General features: G+C 46.5%; 1 protein-coding gene and 1 non-coding gene across 2 annotated transcripts in view; both read left to right on the top strand.

Annotated features, from left to right (window-relative positions):
• Positions 1-27,798, top strand: part of Prickle2 (prickle planar cell polarity protein 2) — a 344,617-nt gene that overhangs the window by 261,493 nt on the left and 55,326 nt on the right. Inside the window, 1 exon segment of the mRNA XM_047530548.1 lies at positions 27,114-27,227. Within this exon segment, the coding sequence (XP_047386504.1) occupies positions 27,114-27,227 (114 nt within the window).
• Trnaa-ugc (transfer RNA alanine (anticodon UGC)) lies at positions 1,069-1,145 on the top strand. The gene has a single exon. It is a non-coding gene; the product is annotated as a tRNA-Ala (tRNA).

Below are 27,798 nucleotides of genomic sequence, written 5' to 3'. Positions count from 1 at the left end.
GCCGGGTGCTGCCTGGCACTGAGGATAAAACAGAAAACAACATATTTAAGATTTCTGCCACTCTGCGGTTGTAAGGGTGAAGATGCAAATCAATTAGAATACAAATAAGTGATCAAGATAAATCCAAATGTTCTTAAGTACAATGATGTCAATAATGATGATAGCAGCCTGGTGCAGTGACACACATCTATAATCCCAGCCACTTGGGAGGCTGAGGCAGGAGGATCAAATGTTGGAGGCCAGCCTCAGCAACTTAGCAAAGCCTCTAAGCAACTCAGCAAGACCCTGTCTCTAAATAAAATGTAAAAAGGGCTGGGGATGTGGCTCAGTGGTGAAGCGCCCCTGGGTTCAATCTCTGGTACCAAAATATATAGTAATAACAACAACCCTTAGTGAACCCTTCTGCGACGTTTTCCTATGTGCTTTTCCAGTTGTATCTCATTTAACTGTCCCATGAAGAACATAAAACCACTTCCAAGATCACAAATGCGGTCCAGGGTGTTGAGGAGCCTGGCTGACCAACGGGTGAGGGACAGCCCCTCTGAGGAGGTGGATTTGGGCTGCTGCTGAGTGGAATGAAGAAGACTGTTATGCAGAGACCTAGTGGGTTACAGCAGCTGAGGTGTTCATTTGAGGGGAGCTCAGAAGTGAAATGAGATCAATACCAGTTCTCCCCACAGAGCGTTCCAGGAGAGTGTCAGAGCACAATGGAGGGAAAGCAGTTGCAGCCCGTGAAATGTCTAGCTTTTGCCCGGGTGTCCATGGACCCAAAGACTGGGAAGACCCACTGCCATGCGTGACTCTGGAAGCTCGGTCACCCACGGGCAGCAGGTGGAGGCGGGTAACCAAGAGCCCCTGTTTAGAATGCACCAGGAAGCACCCAGGAATGTGCTCAATCCATAGCTGATACTTGCCATGTGTTTAGGTAAGTCTGCCCTTTTTAAATAAAATACAAAATAGGGCTGGGGATGTGGCTCAGTGATCTACTGCCCCTGAGTTCAGTCCCTGGTACCAAAAAGAAAAATAAAATAAATAAAAATGCAATCCGATTAGAAGGAGACATACAGGGGCTGGGGAGATAGCTCAGTCGGTAGAGTGCTTGCCTTGCAAGCACAAGGCCCTGGGTTCGATCCCCAGCCCCGCCAAAAAAAAAAAAGAAGGAAACATACATTGTTTGCCACCGTATGAGCTCAGAATAATGCAGGGCACATAGCAGCTATTGAGTACAGCTGTCGTGCGAGCAGTCACATCGAATCCACGGTTTAAATCCCCCATGAAACCGCACAGGCACTTCTCAGGAGAAGAAATACAAGCGGTCAACAAATATATGAAAAAATGTCCAACATCTCTAGCAATGAGAGACATGCAAATTAAAACTGTACTGAGATTCCATCTTACTCCAGTCAGAATGGCAACAATCAAGAATACAAGCACCAATAAGTGTTGGCAAGGATGTGGGGGACAAGGTCCACTCAGCATGGCTTGTGGGACTGCAGATTGGTGCAACCACTCTGGAAAGCAGTATGATTCCTCAGAAAACTTGAGATGGAACCACCATTTGACCCAGTTAGCCCAATCCTTGGTTTATACCCAAAGGACCTAAAATCAGCATGCTACAGTGACGCCACATCAATGTTTATAGCAACTCAATTCACAATAGCTAAGTTATGGAACCAACCTAGGTGCCCTTCAACAGATTAATGGATAAAGAAAATGTGGTCTGTATGCACAATGGAATATTACTCAGTTGACACATAGTAGGTGCTCATTAAATTCAGCCATAAAGAAGAATGAAATGATGGTATTTGACTGTAAATGGATGGAACTGGAGACTATCATGCTAGGTGAAATAAGTCAGTCCCAAAGAACCAAAGGCTGAATGTTCTCATAGGCAGATGCTAACATGATAAGGTGGAGAGGGAGAACAGGAGTCCACTGGATGAGACAAAGGGAAATGAGGGGAAGGGAGAGGGAAGGGAACAGGAAAGACAGTGGAATGAAGGGGACGTCACTTTCCTGTGTTCATATATGAACACACAACCAGTGAAACTCCACACCATGTCCAACCACAAGAATGGGAAGTCACACTCCATGTATGATGTGTCAGAATGCACTCTACTGTCATGGATATCTAAAAACAATAATAAAAAAAAACTGTATCAATAAAAAAATAAAATCCCCAGGAATACACTGAGGCTGAGAGATGGTCAGACGGAGACAGATACCACTGCCCACTGGAGCAGAGCCGGGGTTCAGCCAGCGCTCTGCCTGACTCCAGAGCCCATTGGGGCGCCCCCTCCTCCTCTCTGTCTCTGCCATGGCTCTCCACCCAGGGACTCAGGTCCAGGGAGCCGAGCCAGCCTGTGGGGGAAGAGGACATCAGCATGTGTCACAGCAGAAGCCTTCGTGCGGGTTTCTCCTGATCTCAGGTTGCCCTTGGTGACTCAGGAACTCGTCTTCTCCCCACCTCTGGTTTCCTGTCACTGGAGGAAGTGACATAGCCTGACCTTCAAAGACTGGTTTCCCCATCGGCAGGTTCCATCGCTTCTGGCTTCTTGCCCTCTCTGGTCCTGCCTTTGTCCTGCTTCCTCCAGGGGCTCTCCTGTTCCTGGTTCAGAGTCACACCCCTGGACGATCAGCAGTGAGACTTGTTCATCTAGAAAATGCCGAGTGACTGCCAGCTACCCGCCAAGCCCTTCCCTAAGAACTGGGGACACAAACGTCCCTGCCTTTATGGATGCAGACAAATTCACAACTGAAGCTGGCCATGGTGGGGCACCCCTATCATCCCAACAGCTGGGGAGGCTGAGGCAGGAGGATCAGAGTTCACAGCCAGCCTCAGCCACTTAACGAGGCCCTAAGCAACTCAGTGAGACCCTGTCTCTAAAATATAAAAAGGGCTGGGGATGTGGCTCAGGGGTTAAGTACCCCTGGGTTCAATCTAGGATACAAAAAATATATATATATATCAGAACAAGCACACACATTTAAACCCTTGATTCAGAGCAAGGGTTTGAGATCCTCCATCTGTACAGAGCCAGGTAGTAAATATTTGAGGCTTCCTGGCCCATCACAGAGAACTTGGATGTCTGACACAAAAGCAGTTGTAGACACTGTAAAAAAAAAGGCGTGGATATGGCTATGTAACCATAAACCTTCTTTTCCGCAAGCAGGCTGCTCAGGTCTGCTGCTCCCTGAGTTAGAGAACCTGCTTTAGATTGGATCACCAAGAAAAGCCCCTTTGAAGGCGTGACACTGGAGCTGCATCGTCTCGTGGAACCCTGGTTAGGTAGCCCAGCATGAGTCATCCTCATCCAGAGAGTTTCCAAATGTGCCTCCCCACCTCCGGCAGCATTGGGATCACCCAGGAAGTTTCCTGAAAATACAGATTCCCAGGCCTTGCTCTCCTCGCCCGTGATCTGAAACTCTGCGGGTACAACCCAGCAGTCCATTTCAACAAAGGCTTTGTGTGTTTTTGCCGTCTGTCAAAGTTTGAGACCCACTGAGATGGGAAAGACCGCCCTGGGAAAATATGGTGGTCCATGTAACCTTAGGCATCCTGAGCTTCAGTTTTCTTCTCCGTAAAACAGGGAGGCTCTTGTCCACGTCTGAAGTAACCGTGACGAATGAATGGAGTCATGTCTCAAAAGATCCTGGGAGCATGTTGGCACATAGTAGTTGCTCATTAAATTGTAGCTACTATCATGACCACCATCGTTATTTGGGGCCTCAAGACCTGGAAGCAGATTCACATGCCAGAGGTGACGGTGGATGAGTCTCAGGAGATAGCCCATAGCACCCCCAGCTTCCTGCTCTCCAGTAGACATATTCTAGATAGTATCTTTTTTTTTTTTTGCATCTTTTTTTTTAATTTATTTTATTGTAAACAAATGGGATACGTGTTGTTTCTGTTTGTACATGGAGTAACAGCATACCATTTGCGTAAACATACATTTACATAGGGTAATGGTGTTTGGTTCATTCTGTTATTTTTTCCTTCCCCCCACCCCTCCCACCCCTCTTTTCCCTCCTTCCTCTATTCTTGCCCCCCCACCCCCCCATTATGTGTCATCATCCACTTATCAGCGAGATCTAGATAGCATCTTAATGTAGGCTCTTTGTGAAAGAAAAACTCAAGACCCTTCTAGAATCCTTTCCCAACTCCCTCCTTGACCTGGTGTCCTAGAAGATGCTCCTGTCTCCATTACTGTCCCGCCATGAAGTAAGTGTGTGTGTGTGTGTGTGTGTGTGTGTGTGTGTGTACTGGGGATTGAACCTAGGTTGCTTAACCACTGAGCCACATCCCCAGCCCTTTTTATATTTTACTTAGAGACAGGGTCCCACTTAGGGCCTCACTAAGTTGCTGAGGCTGGCTTTGAACCTCCTGCCTCAGCCTCCCACGCTGCTGGGATCACAGGCGTGGGCCACCGCACCCAGTCCGCATGAATTCTGTAGCTGTGCCTCCCCACCACTTGAGTGGGACCCAGGCATCCAGCTTAACCCTGCATTTTCAGACTGTTGACATTCTGCTCTTTTTATGTGAGAAGCTATGTATGCAGGAGGGACAGAGGCTGGCAGGTGCTGGGGAGCACGGGGAGAGAGAGCAGAATGACAAAGTGGCTCCTCTCTTAAGGCCTGCTGGGTAGTTTGGGCTCCCAGAGAAGGAAAGCACCACCTACTGGCCCCTTTAGAAACCCCATGAAAACTGTCATTAGACTCACCAGCCATGCGCAGAACGTGGGCTTCAACTCATTACTCCATCAGTACCTGCTGAGCTCAAAATGGAATTCCAAGGCTTCAGCGAGACGCGTGCCTCCCCAACCGGACTGGGTTCCACTTCCCCTAAGTTCTATCTCCTGTCACTCACCCCAGGGTTTTCAGTGTGATGCAAAAGATGAATGGGGAAGGGAGGCAAGATCGGGGCAGGATCCTCCAAAGCGCTGCACCTCGTGGTTCTCAGGAAACCAGTCACATGAACAGGGCTGTGTTGATCTTGGCCCCAGCCACGCGCTGATGTCATGGGACAGAGATGGGAAATATGCTCGTGTGTGCAGAGTCCAGTAAAAGGGCCTGTTCATAAACTTGTTTTCAGCAAGCTGTCAGAGAAGGGGCTAGAACTTGGGTTTCCAGGCGTCAGGGCTTCTGCCAGATGACATCAGCTGCAGCGTGGCCAGATCCCTCCAGCAGGGACTTGTCCAGGCTCGCGTGCAAGACGTGAGGCCCAGAGGAGCCGAGGCTCGTTTGCAAACGCAGGAAGGCGACCCGCAGCTGGGCTCCCCAGCTTTCAGACAGATGGCTCCAACCCTTACGGTCAGTGCCTTCTGGGAGCCTCAGGATGGGGAGCGGGCCCCTGCACTTGGACTTCCCCTGCGAGTTCACAGCTACACGCTCCTACTCACGGAGCCGTCTACACCGTGGGCTGGTGGAGAGTAGATGTGCCGCGATCTCTGCCTGAGGACTCGTGAGAATCTCTGAGTGGCTCTTGGGGATGGTTGGATGCCTCCAGCAGATAATTCTCTTCCTTCCTCCATCCTTCCACCCATCTGTCTGTCTGCCCGCACATTCGTTTGTGCGTTCGGCCATGCATTCCTTCAGTCCTTATTAAGTACCTGCTCTGTGCAAATCATTAGTCTAGGTAGGATTTCAGTGAGGCCATTTTCCAGGTACGTTGTAACAGTGGCTTTACATTTGGCTTCATGAGGCACGTTAGACTTTTTTTTTTTTTTTTTTTTTTTTTTTGGTACCAGGGATTGAACTCAGAGGCTCTTAACCACTGAGCCACATCCCCAGCCCTTTTTATATTTTATTTAGAGACAGGGTCTCACTGAGTTGCTTAGGGTCTCACTGAGTTGCTGAGGCTGGCTTTGCACTTACAATCCTCCTGCCTCAGCCTCCTGAGCTGCTGGGATTACAGGTGTGTGTCACTGCGTCCAGTGCATGTTAGATTTCTATATCACAGCTCAACTGGGGGTGCAGCCCGGTGGTGGAGCCCTTGCCAATCATGTGCAAGATCCTGGGTTCCATCTCCAACACTGCAAAATGAATACAGAAGACCCAGGCAGACGTGAGCATTTGTTCTGTCCTTCTGTGGCTCAAGGGCGTAAACATCAACACCACCTAGCTCCGTGTTCAGATCGGCTGTGCTAACGTCGACCAAAGGAATGCATCTCCCTGAGATTTCCTTTCCTTGTCTGAAAAATAAAGAGGTCAGCCAGGCACAGTGGCATGTGCCTGGAATCCCAGTGGCTTCTTCCACAGTGGAAAAATGGAAACCACCCAAATGTCCATCAGCCAGTAAATGGATAAACAAATTGTTGTTTAATCATAGAGTAGACACCTTTGCAATAAGAGGGAATGAACTGTGAAGATAGGCAACATGAATGGCTCTCCAGATCATTATTCAGAGTGGAAGAAGCAAGACCAAAAAAGTACATAGTATATAACTCCACTTATATGAAACTCTCGAATATGCAAACTAATCTATAGTGACAGAAAGCAGATCAGTAGTTACCTGGGGACCAGGGAGGTGGGGAGAGTGGGAAGGAGCAATGACCAAATGACCAACGTGATTTTAGGGACTGATGCTGCCTTAATTGTTTATGCTTTCAGCTGGGAGCAGTGGCCCATGTGGGAGGCTGAGGCAGGAGGATTGCGGGTTTGAGGTCATCCTCTGCAACTTAGCAAGACCCTGTCTGACAATAAAAAATAAAAAAGGGGGGCTAGGGTTGTGGCTCAGTGGTAGAGCACTTGCCTAGCATGTGTGAGGCACTGGGTTCAATTCTCAGCACCACACACAAATAAATAAATGAATAAAGGTTCATCAACAACTAATAAAATATTTTTTAAAAAATAAAATAAATAAAAAAGGGCTGGGGATGTGGCTCAGTGGTTAAGCACCCCTGGGTTCAACCCCCAGTCCCCAACTCCAAAAAAGAAAAGTCTGTACTCCCACAGGCCTATGCATATATAAGACATGTGTAACTACTTTAAATATGTGTGATTTATTATGTCACGTTCCTTAATGACGTGAGTGAATGGATGAACTTGCTCTTCAGCAAACAGGAAGGCAAGCATCTTCCCATACCAAGGGTGGAGTTTCCCCATGGTTCTATAAGTTGATTCCGGAAGTGGCCAAACCTTGGTCAATTACTATCTGACAGAATCGGTCAATATTAATCATGTACAATAAAAGAGATTTGGGGCAGAAACTCAACAACATCCCGATGGCTGGCACTTAAAAATCAATTCTGCAAACTGCCTCTTCATCTTTTATCTGCATTCCTCAGGATGCTACCTAACATGTAGTTGGTACTCAGAAAACAGTGGTGATAGTTATTATTGCTACAGCAATTAGAAAGACCAGTGAGGACTCAGCAATCGACTCTCGTTCAGGGAAGCTAGCCCTTCTATCCGTCTCTGAACACACATACTCTGATCCACAAAAATAAGTCATAAGCTGTTATCTTGGAAGGGGATCAGGATGGCCACATACGGTTATTGAGTCTGTGCACTGCACAAAGGTGCCCGATCCAGGGTGTGATTAGAGGTTGATATTTACCCAGCCTCTGATGACTCCCAGAGGAAGGAGTACATTTTATTTAACACACAGTAGCATGCAACTTACCTGGCTATGATGCAGGGCTCCATCTGCATGTACCAGGGACTTCCTTGATCTAATCCATTGCTGGGTGTTGTCTTTTTCTAATTTACATAAAGGTACTGTAAAAGTCTAGCCACAACCAAGAGCACTGACTTTCCTACAGTCCTGGGGTTCTGGGAAACCTCCTCTGTGACTCTTGTCAAAGGATGTTAGGAAAAGGAGGTGGTGTCCTTTCTCGCTGGTGTCGAGTGTCTGGAGAAGGGAGGGTCACGGTTTTCTAGGAATCTGTGGCTTAGGCTATGAACTCCTTAGGCCCTTCTTTTCCTCTCCTTCCTTCTCTGTCATTCTGCAAATCAGTGCCAGCATCACAGCCAGGGAAAAGAACTGAACCGCCAACCAACACGGGCAACCAATTAGCACCTTCATTTATATTTACTGAGGATGAGGGTCAAGTGATGTGGATAAATTCCAGGTGGGATATTATACGTGGTTCTGAAATAGCCATCTTCCCCTGGGTACCATTACTAGTTGGGTAGTCAAGAATTTATCATAAGCCGGGTGTGGTGGCTCACACCTGTAATCTCAGTGACTCGGGAGGCTGAGGCAGGAGGATCTCAAATTCAAGGCCAGCCTCAGCAGCTTAGTGAGGCCCTCAGCAACTTAACAAGACCCTGTCTCAAAATAAAGAATAAAATGGGTTTGGGATGTGGCTCAGTGGCAAAGGACCCCTGCGATCAATCTTTGGTACCAAAAAAAAAAAAAATTATCTTATGGCAAATATGGCATGAAACTCACAACTTACTGAGTTGCTTAGGGCCGGCCTCCCTAAGTTGCTGAGGATGCTTCTACCTCAGCATCCGGAGTCACTGAGATTATAGGCTATTGTGCCACCATTTATTTTTAGCAAATACTCTATTATTCCATGTAACAGGATATTTGTAACATCCCTTTTAAATGTATTTTGCATTTAATTTTACATAAACTGTTTCTCAGTGTTTCTGTTTTCTAACATGGTAGTGATCCTACCTGATACAGTTTCACATGATCTCTTAGAGTTTTTGTGACTGATTTCTCCTATTTGTCTTGAGTAGCCTGCCTGTCAGTGTGCTTCTGGCCACTCGCCTGGCTTTGCGTTCATGTTTGCTCAGTCCCACATCACTCACTTTGGAGCCAGGCCGGGTGGCACACACCTGCCATCCCAGAGACTTTGGAGGCTGAGGCAGGAGGATTGCAAGTTTGAGGCCAGCCTCAGCAACTCAGCGAGGCCCTAAGCAACCCAGTGAGACTCTGTCTCTAAAAAAAAACATAAAAAGGGGCTGGGGATGTGGCTCAGAGGTTAAGGGCCCCTGGATTCAATCCCCAGTACCAAAAACAAAACATAATTTTGGATAGTTTCTCTGTAAAACAAAATCAAATCGATATGAGTAATTTTGAGGTCATTTCTATTCTTGTTTTTCACATCTTGGTCCTCATGCTTGACACAGATGAGAACTGACTCAAACTTCCCGTTTTCATAGGTGTGCGTCCTACAAAAATGTATGAGCAAAGTTAAGATTTTTTTTTTTTGATCCACTTCCTGCCAATTTCCAGAAAGGCTGTAGGAGAGCTTTCAGTAGAATAACCGAACCAAGGGAAAGAAGGCTGGAGGCAACCCAGGGACAGGTCACAGTTACAACAGGAAACAGGGCGGAAGCAGCCAGGCACCGCCATGGACTGACCTTGGGGTGAAGACTGTGATGGAGTGAGATGTTTTATGTGGGACGTCAGGGGAGCCGGGTGCTGGGGTGCATCTGGGTCGGAGCCTCCTCATCCTGAGCCTCCTCATCCTGAGCTCTCTTCTCTTGGTTGTTGGCCCCGCCTTGGGTGTTTCCCACGCCACTCCCAGAGCAATCAGAAGACTGTCCTGAGCCAGCAGGGGCTCTGTGATGGCAGTTCTGTGATCTGTAAAATAGAGTTAATGGCCCCCAACCGAAAATTCAGAAGAGCTAACTGGCCCAATTATCAATGATGATTTATCTCCCAGGTCCTCTTAACAGAAGCACACTGATGACGTCTGTTAAGTTCTGATAAGTTCCCAGCTCTTGTCGTTTGTTATAGGTGCCAGGGGCTGGGGTAGGTATTTTCCCTGCCAAAGAACAGAAGGTACTGGGTATGGTGGGCACACCTGTAATCCCAGCAGCACAGGAGGCTGATGCAGGAGGATTGCGAGTTCAAAGCCAGCCTCAGCAACTTAGCCAGGCCCTAAGCAACTCAGTGAGACCCTATCTCTCAATAAAATGTAAAAAAGGGCTGGGGATGTAGCTCAGTGGACAAGAGCCTCTGGGTTCAATCCCTGGTACCAAAACAAACAAACAAACAAAAAACCCAAAAGGCAAGTTCTTATAAAGGAATTAAATTCAGTTATACTGAATATCAGACATACTGACTCATTCCCCCCCCACCAATTTTCATAAGTTCAGGGAAGTGTTACCAAAGAACATTTGGTCCCAACATGTAATAAAAACCATTTGGAGTTGTCAAATTCATTGAGACGGATAAGAGAGCTCGGCTCAGTGGTGTATGTCTATAATCCCAGCAACTTGGAAGGCTGAAGCAGGAGCATCGCAAGTTCAAAGCCAGCCTCAGCAACTTAGGCCCTAAGCAACTCAGTGAGACCCTGTCTCTGAATAAAATATAAACAGGGCTGGGGATGTGGCTCAGTGGTTACGCACTGCTGGGTTCAATCCTAGTACCAAAAGAAACGAACAAACAAAAAAAAGACTTGAATCAGTCTCCTGGAAGACCACATGGCCTCTGCTGGGGATGACAACTCACTGTTACTCTCGCCTGCTTGAGGTTTTGGCAGGAATTGCAAGTTTAAAGAATGAACTCTTGTGGAGGGCAGTCGTGTGAGTCATGGCCTCTGACTCTCTCGTGGCTGAGTTTGCATTGGGAGCTGTCTGTACATAAGTGCAGGTGAAGATGGCCCGGTTGCTATGGTGAAACCCACTGGAGAAAATTCCACGCGCAGGCCAGAGCTATCCATTGCGGCCTTGAGCTCAGACACCAACTCCCAGGGATAGAGAATTCCGAGCAACACAAGATGACCCTAGAGTCTCTCCGGTCCTGGGTCCTTCAGATCACCTGATTTGCTGAAACTTTCCCACAAATAACCTCTTGATGAAATCTATATAATAAAAGGGCTGAGCTGGCTCTGGGTCACTCTTCCCCCATCAGAGGATGACCGAACCACCAGGCCCCACCTTTTACTCTCTCTGTGTGTCTGTTTGTCTTTTCTTCATCTGCCATTGCCCTTCATCCGGTTTCTGAATTAATGTCTGTGGCCCAGAACAGAGAGGGCCGTGACAAACGGTGAGCTCGGGGTTCACTGGTCCTGTGTACCTAGGGCACAGTGGAAGCCTGACTGGTCTGCAGACAGTGTGGTGAAGGGGACAGAGAATGAGCTTCCACATGAGACCCGAATCTAAATCCAGGCTCAGCTCTTCATTCCTGAGCGTGTCAAATAGCTGATGACTTCTCTGATCCTCCTGACCCACGATTCTGCATTGAGAAATTCACCTGCACCCCGATGTTTGTTTGTAACCCCCAAATCAGGGATGATGGCATCTTCATGACCACAAAGGGGCCAAAGCCATTCTGAGTTTCCCAGTGTCCATTTCACCAGCTGAGGTCAAAGGACGCAGTGTTCTGGCTTCTCGATTCAGTCTTATACAAAATGATCTGTTTGGTGCCACATTTTTGCATTTTGAGTTTTGGGTTGGTGATCCCACTGTTTGGGGTACCCCCAGCATATGAAGTGCTGGGAAGGCTGTGATTTGCTTCATGGAGTCAATATGCATTTTGACCTTCAGTTGGGCATGCCTGACAGGGCTGCTGGTCATGAGTACAGCGTTAGTAAGTCAATAATCACCTAGGACAGATGAGGCTGGACACACGAGGAATTTTCAGGAAGCAGGTTTATTTAAGCTGCAGCAGTCCAGAGAGGTGAATGCCTAAATGTCTCCGGATCCGAAGTCTGGAAATTCTTTAAACTTAATACTCAGTGGGACAGTTCCCTGTCCATGGGTGGGTACATAGCAGACACTCTTCATCCCATGTTCTTAGGCTACACAGCGGTGTCACACGTTTTGTCTGCAAACCTGGCATTTACAAGCAAGAGGAAGCTTCAAACCACCCTGAGCTTTCTGCAGAATTCCTGAGAAATCCTCTCAACACTCTTTGTAAAAATCCTCCTGACAAGAATAGAAGCAAGGGTCTTTTGGGTGGGTGTCCCTGGTCTGCTTCAATACTATATATGGAGTAAATCGTGCTTAAGAGAAACACATATGAAACAAGGTTATGAACTGATCACCTGAAAATGTAGAGACCCAAGCCTGGCAGGAACCTTGCCCTTCATCTCCCCTCAGAACACTAGCTCAGTATTTCCCAGTTCAGCCTTTGCTATGACTTTATGGGAATTGGGTTCCAGAGAAAAGGAAAGTCAAGTGTGCTAAGCTTCTCTCAATGTCATGCTCACCCAGCTCTCCATCCTTCCCCCACTGTGGCAGGGGTCAGGACTTTCAAAACGGCAGGTTCCACACACAGGGGAGGGATGCACCTTTTCACACCCATACAGCCAGGCATGGCTGCATGACCTGCTTAGGCTGACAACACGCTGGAAGGATTCATGTGGGTTGCATCCAGGTGACAGCAGAGCTTTCAGAGCCCATCCAGTCTCACTCTGCTCTGCTCCCATCATGGCCTCGAGGCACAGATCAATATGGTGCACCCGTCAACTGGGCCTCTGCCTGCCCACCTGAGAGTCAGGTGAGAGACATGACTGGTATAGGGTATGGTTCATAGCCAGCGTATCTAAAGAACCCCCACAACTCTCTTTTTTAATTTTTTAAGTTCTTTTTAGATATCCATGCCTGTAGAGTGCATTCTGACACATCATACCTACATGGAGTGTGACTTCCAATTCTTGTGGCTGGACATGGTGTGGAGTTTCACTGGTCATTATTCATATATGAACATAGGAAAGTGATGTCCCATTCATTCCACTGTCTTTCCCATTTCCATTCCCCTCCCTTCCCTTCATTCCCCTTTGTCTAATCCTGTGAGCTTCTATTCTCCCCCTGCCCCTTATTGTGTGTTAGCATCCACATATCAGAGAGAACATTCAATCTTTGTTTTTTTGGGACTGGCTTATTTCACTTAGCATGATTGTCTCCAGCTCCATCCATTTACTGGCAAATACCAACATTTCATCCTTCTTTATGAAAGAATATTGTGTATACGTGCCACATTTTCTTTATCCATGCACCTACATGGATAAAGGCACCTACATTGGTTCCCTAACTTAGCTATTGTGAACTGAGCTGGTATAAACATGGATGTGGCTGTGTCACTAGAGTATGCTGATTTTAAGTCCTTAGATTATCAACCAAGGAGTGGGATAGCTGGGTCAAATGGTGGTTCCATTCCAAGTTTTCTGAAGAATCTCCTCTCTGGTTTCCAGAGTGGCTGCACCAATTTGCATTCCCATCAGCAATGCAGGTGTGCACCTTTTTGCCCACATCCTCACCAGTTGTTATTGGAGATGGGGGTCTGCTGAGAGTGAGGATAAATGAGGACTTCCCAGTAAACAGACACCACAGACCAGGCTTGGAAGGCACAGATCTTCTTAGAATTGTACAAGACATATATGGGCACATTATCCAATCAGGTTAAGACACTTGTGAAAAAAAAAGAACCAAACTATAGGTAAACTATATGTCGTACTAATGTAAACAAACCAAGTATCCCTAAGTGATTCTGTCCAGCAAAAACTGAGAGGCAAAGGACTGGGGAAAGGGCAAGCTCCAGCACCAGCACGAGGTGAGGCAGCCGGACCAGCTCACCCCACAGCTTGCTGTGATGCCTGCTGAGCGAGGCCTTCCCTTGGCTCCTAGCTCAGCCTCAGTAACTGCAAAGACCTACAATCCATGGCGAGTCCTTACCATTTCCTCAGTCTCTCCGTCCAGACTGTTTGGTTTATTTAAACCATGGCATCAGAGACTGCTAACAAATAAGCTTGAGGAATGTTCCCTACACTCACCAACATTTATTGTTACTTGTATTCTTGATAATCGCCATTCTGACTGCAGTGAGATGGAATCTCCATGTAGTTTTAATTTACCTTTCTTTAATCGCTAGAGATGTTGAACATTTCTTCATATATTCATTGACTGATCATATTTATTCTTCTGTGAAGTGCCTGAAGAAGCCATACAACTCGACACAACTCAATTAAAAAGAGGGAAGAGGACTTAGATAAACATCTCCCAAAGAAAATAAATGAGCTGTCAATATGCACACGAAAAGATGCTCAAGATTAGTGCAGATCAAAACCCCAATGAGTTGTCACAACTCATACGACCAAAAGGGTTGTAAGTATTTTAAAAATGGAAACTAACAAGTGTTGGCAAAGAGAGAGAGAAATTAGAACATTTGTACACTACTGGTGGGAATATAAAATGGCACAGCCACTGTGGAACAGTCTGGAAGTTCCTCAAAAAGTTTAACAGAATTACCCTATGATCCAACAATTCCACTCCTAGGCATATAGCAAAAAAAAAAAAAAAAAAAAAAAAAATTGAAATGAGAGATTTAAACAGTTATCTTGTACACCAAGGTTCATTGAAACGTCATTCACAATGGTCAGAAGATAAAAGCAACTGAAGTTCCGTCAGCAAATGAATGAATCAATGTGTGTGTGTACATAGACAAATACACATGTACACAATGGAATAGTGAGTCAGCCAGGAAAAGGAAGTTCTGACACATAGTCCAACACAAACTTACGTAGCAAACATCGTGTTTAGGTGAAAAAAGTCAAACACAACAGACAAACACACAATTTCACATCTATGAAATATCTAAGCTGGGCAAATTCAGAGACAGAAAGTAGATTAGAGGTCACTAGAGGTGGAGTGGCATGGGGGGCTTTTGTATCATTTGTACAGTTTCTCTTTGACATGATGAAAGAGTTTTGGAAAGAGCAAGGGGTGATGGGTACATAGCATCGTGAACGTGCGTTAATGGCACTGAGGTCTCAGTAGACTTAACATATAGTTAGAGTAGCAAATTTTAATAATATGTTATTTTAATAATATGTTTATATATGCTATATAAAATATGTACGTTTATACATGTCTCATAGATATAAAACATTTACATATTATATAGAATAACATTTTAATAACATGTTAATAATATACATGTACCACAATAAAAATTTTTAATTAGAATAAAATAACCCACGATGTGAAGCCAATAGTACCTTTGTGGTATATGTTATGGCGGCATAATCCAGCTCATCCTAATCAAAGTTTTCTCCTGTCTGATTCTCTAAAATGGCATAAAATAGGGCATTTAGAGTTTTGTGGCCATCTGTAACCTTGAACCTTTCATTGATCTTTTGATCTTTCAGAATAGACGGACGAACTCCTGTATCCATAATTCTTTTTAAAATTTTAATTAAATTATTATTATCATTTTTATTGTTATTATTATGGTACTGGGGATTGGACCCAGGGTCTCTTGATCACTGAGCCACATTTCCCAGTCCTTTTTATTTTTTATTTTGAGACAAGGTTAGCACCTCGCTAAGTTGCTGAGGCTGGCCTCTAACTTGAGATCCTCCTGCCTCAGCCTCCTGAGCCCCTGGGATTACATCCATGATTCTTTGAAACTTAGTGGGTCAGGACCAGTTACTGAGATTGAACATACACAATGGTCAGAAATCCCTATTTCTTCATGTGCAATTGAGCTTCTTAGTTGTCCCACTTTCTTGTGGGCTCACAGATTTCCTTTCCTTTCACGGGTAGAAACGAAGCCTCCGTCAATGAGCTGCAGGCAAACAAAGATCGCTGTAACTGCGGGTGTCATTTAAAATGAGTTTCCAAGGATGTCCTCCCTCAGCAAGTTCTCATTCATCCCTGGAAGGAAGAGGTCCCTCTCTGGATTGTAGCGTGTGTCATTATGAATCACTTTGGACAGTTAAACTTCGAATGAGTCCCAGGATTCTTTCTGTTGTTGCTCTCTTATTCAAATAGGTTGGGTGTGACGTCGTGAAACTGTGCTTATTGATCTTATAGGAGAGAGAAGAGCTAATTATGGTACATGTGACGTGCTGAATCAAAAACAATGATTTAAAACACAGAAGCCGTGTGGGCTACTCCTAAGGAGTCCATAGAAAAAAGAGGTAGCCCAAAACTCAGATGTCCACAGAGGACACAGATGGCCAGGCACCGCCTCCTTTCTTACTGACAGATCCGGATTTGATTCTGAGTAGCAATATGGATTAATTAGTTACACTAAGGATTAATTTCCCCAGCTTCCCTTGTTGAGAGGTCTGGCCAAGAAGTTATAAAGAGAAGTTTGTTAGACCTTCCAGGATTTAAATCTCTAAATGTTTTTGAGTCAACTAGGAAGTAGCCCTTTTGCACTTCACTTTACCTGTATTATTCTTACCTGGAATATGAATATGATGGCTGGAACTCCAACAGCCATTTTGCAATTTTGAGAGATGGTGGTATAGAAAAGGAAGGAAGGCTAAATGCTTGAGGTTCTTACAAAATACCAAACCAGCCCTAGACCACTACACTCAGGTTATAACTAGCAGCCCAATTCAATTCTAATTTCCGGTGATTTTATTTTCAACTCTCCCAAAATAGTAATAACAATGATATGACAATCATATAAAGCCTTAGAGTTCACAGTGTATTTTTACTCTCTCATAAGCTTTAAATTGCCACAGTATCTCTGTGAGATGGATTAGCTTATTTTAGTTTCAGAGGACACCAAAACCCAGAGAAGTTAGGATAACTTGACCCAAGTTATAGACTTTGCATTTTTCATAATCAAGACTCAAACACTAAATATCCAATATACTTTTTGTCTTCTATCCTATGAGAAAACATTAACTGAGATTATTCTCAAGTAACTATCCAAAAACAGAAGATTTTAAAAATTTTTCGAATTTTAAGTGAGGATGACTCGCCTCCTAGAACATAGTTTGACAATAATATGCAGCTTTAAAAAGAAGGGTTTTCAAAGACTGGATGTTCTCTCTGATATGCGGATGCTAACATTAAATGGGGGTTGGGGAGAAGCATAGATGTCCATTGGATGAGACAAAGGGGGCTGAAGGGAAGGGAGGGGGATGGGAATGGAAAGACAGTGGAATGAAGGGGACATCACTTTCCTATGTTCATATGTGAACACACGACCAGTGAAACTCCACACCATGTCTAACCACAAGAATGGGAAGTCACACTCCAAGTATGTGTGATGTGTCAGAACACACCCTCCTGTCATGGGTATCTAAAAAGAGCAAGTAATAAATAAAAATAGAATAAAATAAAGAAATTTAAAAAATGGGGGGCAGTTATTGCTGAGTGCAGTGGGTGCATTCCTGGAATCCCAGTGACTCAGGAGGCTAAGGCAGGAGGCTCACAATTTGTGGAGACCACCCTCCGTAAGTCAGCAAGACCCTGTCTCAAAATAGAAAAGAGCTGGGGATGCAGCTTAGTCCTACAGCACACCTGAGTTTTGTTGAGATTTGAGATGGAGTTTCTTATTTTTCTTCTGGGTGGAGAACTCCATTCACCTTGCATCCACTTTAGAAGAGGAAACTCGACACCTTAAAATCATACCTAAATGATTCTAATTATTATGTAATGCCAGGGGATTCAGAAAGGAAACAGGGAGGGAGGAAAGGAAAAGATGAACAGAGGATGGGAAGACTCCGGGGAGAAGGGAAGGCACCGGCCCGAAGGGTGGGAGACGCTGGCAGCCTGGGTGGGAAACTGGCTTCAGGAGCGCTTTGCTGGGGCTCTTGAAGAGAGAGGTGGAACAGGGCGGCATGTCATTGTCATTCTTGAAGTGCTGCGGAGCTGCTTGATCCCTGTTTACACCAAGTCCACGGCTTTTTTTCACCTTTTAATATAGTTTACCAAAGACCCTGACTCGCTTGCGTTTCTTACAGTGACGTGCTAAAGCCAGCTCGTCCCGTCTCGCAGAAGGTCCGCTGTCAGGAGTTCTGTCCAGGTGCCTGTGAAATGCAGGCATTAGAAGATGACACGGGGTGTGCTTATCTCTCAACTGCATTCAGGACAACGGCGATGCATCCTCGAGATTCACTGCTTCCCACAGACCTGGCCATATGCCACCCTTACCCATGCCCCAAGGTGGTTCTGTGTGCTGTCCTAGTGTGGTGGCAGGCTCAAAAAGCCCAGCCCACACCCTGTGGTGCCCTGCTGGGGGCTCACAGTCAGGCACAGTGGGAGCCAGAGACCATGGGACCTGGCCGGTGTCCCCAGCCACACTTGATTTGTTGTTCTGTTGATTTCTTGTGACGTTTTATGTCAGCCCCTAGGGCTTTTGCATTATTTCAACTTTGTTTAGTAGTCATTTGTCTCCTTGGGTCCATCACTCCCCCACAGCGTCACCTCCTTCAAGCTCAGAGTAGTTCCTGGTTGATAAGTCCTTTCCCTGAAAGCCGCCCTCAGTTCCTTGCAGAGTACCTGGTAGGAGTCTGCTCAGCCTCCATAATGGAGCACCACAGACGGGTCGAATTCAACAGTGGACATTGATTTTCTTACAGTTCTGGAAGCCAGATATCCAAGTTCAAGGTGCTCCCAAGTCGGTTACTGGTGAAACATTTTTTCCTGGCTCGCAGATGGTCGCTTTCTCATTGCATCCTCAACATGGACTTTTCTTAGTGCAGGCTGGCTTCTGGTGTCTCCTGCCTTCCTTCCTTCCTTCCTTCCAGAGTTTGAACTCAGGGCCACTTGACCACTGAGCCACATCTCCAGCCCTTTTTATATTTTATTTAGAGACAGGGTCTCGGTGAGTTGCTTAAGGCCTCGCTATGTTGCTGAGGCTGGCCTTGAACTCGTGATCCTCCTACCTCAGCCTCCCAAGCTGCTGGGAATACAGGCATGTGCCAGCACACCTGGCAGAAATAGAGGTTTATCAGTTTTCTCACTATAAACATTTTGATTGGGACATTATTTGCTGTAGGAACTGACCTATGCATGGTACGGGGTTTGGCAACAACACTGGTCTCTACCCATAGATGACAATAGCGCTCCCCGCTTTGATAACCAAATCCATCTGCAGACATTGCCAAATATCCCTTGGGGTCAGTGGTACCCCCAGTTGAGAAACACTGGAGGAGAGAGTTAAGGAAAAATAGGGATTTGATTTATTAGGACAATCATTGAAGGCTTCTCTGATAAAGTTATCATTGAGCAAAGACCAGAAGAAATGAGGATGGTTCCCAAGGAAATATCTGGAAGAGGAAGGTTCCAGGCAGAGAATATGGCTAGTGCAAAGGTCCTGAGGTAGAAGGAATAATGAAGAGGGCATAGTGAGCAGAAGACTGGGCAGGAGGAAGGTAGTGAGGGATGTCCTCAGCCAGGTCATAGGGAGAAGGTTATGAAGCTGTTAGTCAGGGCTTGGGCTTTGAATCCCCAAAGGGTGGGAATTCCTGGAGGGTTTGGAGCAGAGCAATGACATGCCCTGGTGTAGATCATATTGTTCAAATTGGATTGTTCTTGTCACCCAACAGAGACTCCACTGCACAGGCACAAAGGTCAAAGGTCAAAGGTGGAATCTAGGAGCAGCCAGACCATAATCCAGGGAAGCATTTAGGGTCTGAAAACCTGGCTGGGAAAAGAATCAGATGCTGGATATGTTTGGAGCCCCTATCAGACAAGATTCACTGTTGAGCTGGGCAAGGTGGCGCCCTGTCATCCCAGTGGCTCGGGAGACTGAGGCAGGAGGATTGCAAATTCTAGGCCAGCCTTAGCAACTTGGCGAAGCCCTAAGCAACTCAGTGAAACCCTGTCTCTAAATAAAAAAGGACTGGGGAGGTGGCTCACTGGTTAAGTGCCCCGAGTTGAATACCTTGGTACCATAAAAAAAAAAAAGCAAAAAAGATTTGCTGTTGAATTAAACATTGACTTAGCAAAAGAAAAGATTCTGCACGGTGTTTCAAAATACGTCAGGTGGGTTTCCATTTCTGATTTTGATCCCCATCCTGCAGGAGTCCAGGTGTGGTGGAAGCATTGTGGAGGCATCCAACCTCAGACTGTTGCTTCCTAAATTGCTTCCTGAGCAAACCAATTAAGATCATAATGACAACTTTCTCCTCATGCTTAGTTAATGAAATTCAGACAGGTAGGGGTAAAGGAGTCAGTGGGTCCCCGGAAGTAGCATGTCCCCTGGCTGAGAGCCACGATGCCACCAACTGTCCTCCCGGGCCTCAACCACCTGTGCATTCCCTAATCCCCACCATGCCCACCAGCTCAGGCTGCCTCATTCTGTCTCTGCAGAGCCTGTGCCCAGAGCACCCCAGGGCTGTGGACCAGGTTGGGGTGCATTAGTCAGGCTTTCTGGCATCTGAACCACAGGTGAGGGGAAGGTGAAAGGAAGGCCCATCTTCTCACGAGCCACTGAGTTCAGGTGGCTTTTATGAGACCTTCCAGAAGCTCAGCTCACTTGGAGGTTCATGCTGCGGATCCTTTGCCTTGCAGTCAGGTTTGCCTCCCCATGAAACCTGGTGTGTGCTGAGGTGTGGACCAAGAATACCGAGTTCCAGACTGGGCGCATGCCTGTCATCCTAACTTGCCCGGGAGGCTGAGGCAAGAGGATCATGAGTTCAGAGCCAGCCTCAGCAACATAGCAAAACCCTGTCTAAATAAAATATAAAAAGGACCAGGGGTGTTAGCTTGGAGGTAAAGCTCCCCTGGGTTCATTCCCCAAAACCAAGAAAAAAAAAAAGAAAAAAGAAAGAAAGGCCAAGGGCGATAGCACAGGAAGGAACCTGGGCTTCATTACACCAAGGAGCCACTGTCCTCTAAATTTCTCAACTTCTATTACCAGTTTAAAATTTTTTTTCTTTTTTTTTTCACAGTCTTTCCATATAGGAAGCCAATGCAATTTCTTTTTCTTTTTTTTTTGAAGTTGTAAATGGACATAATACCTTTATTTTACTTACTTTTTTTTTAAGTGGTGCTGAGGATGGAACCCAGTGCCTCACCCGTGCTAGGCAAGTGCTCTAATACTGAGCCACCACCCAGCCCAGCCAATGCCATTTTTAAGTGATGTGGTGGTTGATTTCAAATACTAGCATACTCCAGCATCATCTGAAGCCCTCATTGAACACTGTTGTTGGACTGGAGATATAATCCAGGTGCCTAGCATTTTGCCTAGAGCATCCATACGCCTGGCTGACAATATTTTTGGAGCTCCACGTGGCCATGCATACATATACTGGCCTATGATATGTTAGAGCATGACTTCTGGTAGCTGGCTTTTTTTGCTCATTCCTCCTTCCTGCCACTTCCTGTCTGAAAGGTAAACAGAAGGCTGGAGCTCCAGTAGTCATCTTGTACCATGAAGTAACCTCAAGAATGGAAGTTGTGGCAGGCATGGTGGTGCATGCCTATAATCCCAGCAACTTGGGAGGCTGAGGCAGGAGTATCCCAAGTTCACAGCCAGCCCCAGCAAAAGGGAGGCCCTAAGCAACTCAGTGAGACCCTGTCTCTAAATAAAATACAAAAAAGGGCTGGGGATGTGGCTGAGGGGTTAAGCACCCCTGGGTTGAATCCCTGGTAACAAAAAAAAGAAGGATCAATAAACTTGGCAGAGTCTGAGGTGGCTTTTGTTGGGTTCCTACTGTGACAATATGAGGATGCTTTGCAGATGGGGTACGGGGGCTGGGTACTGGGTATTGAACCCAGCACTGGGATCCCCCTATCCCAGAATGCAAGCACTTTGTGTCCTCCTGACCACAACTTCTGGAATCTTCCTGCTTAATCATACATCTAGGTGCGGAATGAGGCACCTGAAAAATTGGGTGAGGCCCACAGATTCTTTTCCCCTCTTCTGAAATCCCTGGGTTTCTTGGGGGCTCAGGGGATACACAAGCTGCCATCATTTCCCTGACAGCTCCTTGGAGGTGGTTATTTCTTTTTCTTTTTTTTTTTTTTTTTTTTTGTGGTGCTGGGGATCGAACCCAGGGCCTGTGCTTGTAAGGTAAGCAATCTACCAACTGAGCCATCTCTCCAGTCCTGGAGTTGGTTCTTTTGGGAAAACAGCTGGATAAACCCAAAACTCTCAAAATGTGTTCCTTGCACCCCTGGAAGACCCTGAGAAGTTGTTATAAATACAAATTCCAGGGCCCTACGCTTGGCTGAATTAAAAATATGGGTTTTAACAATCCTTGCATGGGATTCTGATGCAAGCTCAAGTTTGAGAACCACTGTAGTAAGCAGAGTACTTTGTGTTGGGCACAGTAGGGCACACCTGTAATCCCAGTGGCTCTGGACCCTGAGGCAGGAGGATCACAAGTTTGAGGCCAGTCTCAGCAACTTAGCAAGGCCCTAAGCAACCCAACGTGACACTGGCTCAAAATAAAATATAAAAAGGACTGGGGATGTGGCTTAGTGGTTAAGTACTCCTGGGTTCAACCCCTGTTACCAAAAACAAAATGCTTTACTCACTTTACTTTTAATTAACAGACTTCTTCTTAAAAGAATAAAAACCAGAAAACATTCTTTTCTCCCAAAGACAGAGGTCTCAGCTCTCCAGTTTTCATGTCTTCACTCAGGCAGAAATGCTGTCAAATGTGCAGTTCCTTCTAACAAGCCTGGTCTGTCCGACTGGGCGAGGCCTTGCTTTGTGGAGTTATTTGCATGCTGACTAAATGTTCTTATAATCCACCTGATAGACTGAGTTTGCTGCCAAGCCTCCCAGTTGGGGAAGTAACACCATCAATAAAGGTCTTCAGCTATTCTGTTTTCATAAGATGGTGTATTGTGTCCAAAATGCTTTTGTTTGGGGAATAAAATGTACCTAGTATGACTTCACTCATGGCAGAATTCCTGGACATCTTTACTGGAGAAAGACTGTGGGGAGTAAAGCTTCTAGCACCTTCCAAAGGCCTGCTTGTGAAGACACACCAAGTTCTCAGCATACCAGGTCAGAGCTTGGTAGTGATCCTCACTGAGAGAACTCTGTCGGGTCTGCTTATTATCTCCTAAAAGTGAAGCATGTGCCAGCTAACAGGAGCTTTCTGCTGGTTTTTCAGAGGTAGGGCCAAATCGAAGCTTTGTGGTGTCAGAAAGTAGAGTCAGTGTCCCGCTGCCACCGGTTCAGTTGCTGTTTGCTTTTTGAGCACTACAACTGTTTCATGACGGAGGGGGTCAGAGGAGAGGGCGTGCGACATTCCTGTATCCAGACTGGGAATTCCGGGGAACTGTTTCTCCCTCACTGTCCTTCACCCATGAGTCCCCTTTGCTGGATGAAGAGCTTGGAAAGTCCAGTGTCAAAACACTGTGAGAAACTGGGCGTGGTGGTGCATGCCTGGAATCCCAGTGGCTGGGGAGGCTGAGGCAGGAGGATTGAGAGTGCAAAACCAGCCTCAGCAACTCAGCGAGACCCTCTCTCTAAATAAAAAACAAAATAGGGCTGGGGATGTGGCTCAGTGGTTAATCACCCCTGGGTTCAATCCCTGGTACCAAAAAAAAAAAACATACCAGGAGACACAAGTCAGTATGAGCAGGATCACGTGAACCTGAACAGGCTTTGAAGAGGACTGAAGGTCACGAGGGACTCGCTCATTCTTCCACAGAGCCTGCCAGACCACCTGCCCCATGATACAGGGTGATTTTGTTGGTAGATTGCGATTTCACATAGACTTATACATGTTTTCATAATGGGGCCCCTGGATAATGAGGAAGTCTTTAAGGCATCCATCAAATTGCTAATTGCCTTGTGAAGACATATTTTTACACAGTCCATATTTGAGGAATTGTTGGGATACTGGTAGAAAGAGGAAATTTCGGTGGTGGTCCCTAGGTTTGAGTTATAGAGGATGTCTAGGATGGAGAGAGTCGTGCACCCAAGGGTACTCACTGCCTCTGGTGACTTCGGAACTCAGGGTCTGGGGGAGGGATCTCGGCATGCCCAGGCATATACTAGTCCTGAATGTTTCCAGAGTTCTGCACCACACCGTGTTGGGATTCCCTTATCCTCATTCTTCGGCCTTGGAACCTTCTTTGTTCCCATCTCCTGATGTCACCCCAGACCTGGATGGGGTCATCGGGTCCCATCTCTGGGGAATGGGTAATTGAGAAAAGCTAGGAATTCTAGGACAGAGTCTTGAACTGAAGCTGTACAGACTCAAGGGCTGTGGGTAAGCTTAAGTTTGGAGAAAGCCAGAAACAGAACTGCACAGAGAGAAGCAGAGAGGCTGCTGGGGTCCCAGAGTTGACAAATCCAGTCCCAGTTCCCTTTCAGCAACAGCTTCTGCTCCCCCGTGTTGCCCTACTGTGCTGCTGGGTAGCTTGGGAAAACACCACACCTTTATCATGATTTCACTTCTTTCCCTTGGAAATCAAACTAGTTTCATAGCTTTAGGATTTTTCTTGCTTAGGCTAAGATAGGAGGCTTCAGGGCTTGGTCTCACTCCATATGCCAACAGTGCTGTTCTGAATCTAAATATGGAAGAAAAATCAGAAAACATCTGGATTATTACATTTCATACTCTAATTTTCTTTTACATTTTTTATTTGTTCTTTTGAGTTCTACATAGCAATAGAGTGAATTCTGACATATCCTACATACATGGAGTGTGGCTTCCCATTCTTGTGGTTGGGCATGATGTGGAGTGGAGATTCACGAGTCATGTGTTCATATATGAACATAGGAAAGTGACGTCCCATTCATCCCACTGTTTTTCCCATTCCCATCCCCCTCCCTTCCCTTCATTCACCTTTGTCTAATCCAATGAACTTCTATTCTACTTCCACCCTCTTACTGTGAGTCAGCATCCACATATCAGAGAGAACATTCTGCCTTTGGTTTTTGGGATTGGCTTATTTCACTTAGCATGATAGTCTCCAGTTCCATCCATTTACTAGCAAATGCCATAATTTCATTCTTCTTTATTGCTGAGTAGTGTTCCATTGTGTGCATACCACATTTTCTTTATCCATTCATCTGTTGAAGGGCACCTAGGTGGGTTCCACAGCTTAGTTATTATGAATTGAGCTGCTATAAACATTGAAGTGGCTGTGTCACTGTAATATGCTGATTTTAAGTCCTTTGGGTATAAACCAAGGAGTGGGATAACTGGGTCAAATGGTGGGTCCATTCCAAGTTTTCTGAGGAATCTCCATACTGCTTTCCAGAGTGGCTGCACCAATTTACAGCCCCACCAGGAATGCCAAACTCAAATTTTTGCTTTGTGTTCATGCTGTCTGTTGAACTTGAGGGCCACGTGCTCCGCCTCCGCTACCATCTAGTCATCGTGGTCTTTGGGTGCCTGTTCTGAGCAGTCAAGTGTCTTGCTCTGGAACCTAGAGATGGAAATGATAGTCAGTGCTGCAGCTTCAGCACCCCTGCCTTGTGGTACAAGGTGCCAAGAAGATTCCAGCAGGAGGCAGTCTCAGACTAGCTCAGCAGGCTCCTTGGAGACGCCGATCGGGAAGGACTCTGGGGATGATGGTGCTGTAGGTGAAGAGGAGGCGGGACAATAGCTGGGCAGTGGAGAGGAGGGTTGCACATGCCCCAGGCTCAAGCATCCAGCAGTACTATTTATGCAAGACACACACCTGGGCTGCCTGAGCTGCCTCCTTAAACCTGCCTGTGTCCAGCGATCCACGTGCTACAAGGACCCTTCTGAAGAGTCCTTCATCACAGGCACACTCATCATGTGCCAGTCTCCCATGAGCAAGTAGCCAGGTGCTGCTACCAAACTCACTGAGGCCGTGACTGTTCCTTCTCAGGACTGCAGGCTGAGGGTGAGCCACCTCCAACACCCAGAACCATCCTGTCCCTACAGTACCCCTGCCAGGTGCCCCTGTATTGCTGGATGCTTGAGGACTGGAGCACGCCAACCCTCCTGTCCATCGCTCCCAGTGACTGTCCAGCATCGTCATCCTGGAGAGCCCTTCCCACTGGGACCCTTGAAGGAGCCACTGGACTACGGTCCAAGGCGAACTCATGCTGGAATATTCTCTGCAGAGGTTCTCTGCCTCCCAGAAGCCAGCTGGCCATGATCAGAGCTCTGCTTATGGTGGCTTTGGGAGTTGGATTTGGACATCCATGGGCACTTGATGGAGGATGGTCTGATCACTGGATAAGGAAATAAAGACAGCCTTCTAGGTGTTTCTGGAACTCTCCATGGCAAACCTTGCTCCACACCTTCTTCTCAAGCTCATGGCTGTTCCTAGAGGTCATAGGAGATGCAGCTTTGACCGCTCTTACCCCAGCCTGCCCAACTCAGGCATTCAGGTCCAAAGCTCCCAAACTCAGGTAGGAGACCAGTGTGTGGAGCTCAACAGGAGGATGGAACTGAGCCCTGGGGTTCTGTCCTCTCCCTCTTAGTCAATGAACTTGTTGTGTGAGAGCTGCTCATGATGCTCAGGGACACTGGGAAGCATTTTCCATGTGATGTGAGCTTGTGGGATATTTTCCTGCTTTTCCTCTGTGACAGCAGACCTTCCCTTTGGTCGGTTTTTTCTTTCCCTAGTTTTGCTTATGTCTGGATGGTAGAATGTCTTTTTTTTTTTTTTCTTTTGGGTACTGGAGATCAAACTAGGGACATTTTACCACTGAGCCATATCCCAGCCCTTTTTAATATTTTATTTAGAGACAGGGTCTCGCTAATTACTTAGGGTCTTGCTAAGTGGCTGAGGCTGACTTTGAACTCAGCAATCCTCCAGCCTCAGCCTCCCCAGCTGCTGGGATGACAGGTGTGCACCAACATACCCAACTTCTATTCTCTTTCCTTGACCAAATGAGGTGCTTGCTGCTTTCCCCCCAAAAAACATTAGGGATGAAGGAGCTTCAGAAAGTGCAGGAGTAGATCCTAAGAGTCATAAACAGGGGTGTTGTAAGACAGGCATGAATCCTCACATTCAGGACGATGCAGAGTCACATAATGAGCCTCCTTCTGATGGAAGGCAGAGACAGCCCACCTCACAAGTGGTTCCAAACCTGGAGGGCTGTTCACAGAGGTGGAGTCTGAGGTACCCAGGAGTTAACCCCGTGCGAGAGACAGGCTTGGGCTGTGGCACCCAGGCAGGTGCAGACATATCCCTTGGCTAGGGAGGCACCCCACACACCAGAGACACGCAGAAAATGGTAAAGCAAATGGGACACTCGGACTCTGCTGAGAAAGCCCTACCCCACAGCCTCCCCAGTGTGAGGGCTGATTTCTCCTCTGCTAGCAAAGTGCCCTGGTTTTATTTTTCCCTTGAGAGAGGGAAAGCCCCCAAGTTCAGTGCACTTGGCTTGGCACTTTCTTTGAGGATCTGTTTTCCTGCTTGCAGTAAGAAACACAGGCCACCGAGTGTCCTCATGGGAGGGGGCAGCAGAAGTGGGTTGCGTCCTGCTGGGGGTATCCTGGTCCCCTCAAGGGGAAGTGGGCGCTAGGTGTGAGTCTCTGCACATGTCCTGTTTCATCCTCCAGGTGCACCAGTATTACAGCTGCCTGCCAGAAGAGAAAGTACCCTATGTCAACAGCCCTGGAGAGAAACTGCAGATCAAGGAGCTCCTGCACCAGCTCCCACCACACAACAATGAGGTAAGGGGTCCAGGTTTAGGAGGACGTTTCCTAGAACCTTCTGTGAACAGTCCCCTTTCTTCTGATCACAAGGCTGTGGTCAGCCGGCTGTGGCCAGAGAAAACCTCTGGCCATGTGCTAGAGGATTTAGCTTCTTTAATTAGAGCCAAAGGAGACTGAACAATGCTTTCTGGAAAGTGTTGCTCCCCAATAAGAGAAAAAAAAAAAAAAAAAAAAAACAGAGTCTCATTATGTACCGAATCAACCTCTGTGACTAGCACTGCTCACTGTTGGAAGTAACCAGGAAGCACTAAAATTTAAGAACTCAGGTCCTGGTTTTCTGACTTGCCCTGCTGATGGACTCTGTGTGTTGGAGAGAGAGAATGGAGAGTCCCTGGGCCATTCTGAACCCCACTGAAACCTTGCAAGTCTCTCAAACTTTTTCAGCATCATTTCCTATTAAATAGGTATGCAAGTTTTTCACGTTATGCTGCAGATTTGCAGGTCTCAGCATCTGTGATTTTTGTCACGGTGAAGCCTGGCTTCCTAGGGTTTGTCATCTGTCCTTTTGAAAGTGTGGCTCACCGACTGC

The sequence above is a fragment of the Sciurus carolinensis genome, chromosome 17, assembly GCF_902686445.1.
Source record: "Sciurus carolinensis chromosome 17, mSciCar1.2, whole genome shotgun sequence".
In the NCBI taxonomy this organism is placed as follows: domain Eukaryota; kingdom Metazoa; phylum Chordata; class Mammalia; order Rodentia; family Sciuridae; genus Sciurus; species Sciurus carolinensis.
The sequence above is the reverse complement of the archived record's forward strand: the minus strand, read 5'-3'. Positions and strand labels throughout refer to the sequence as shown.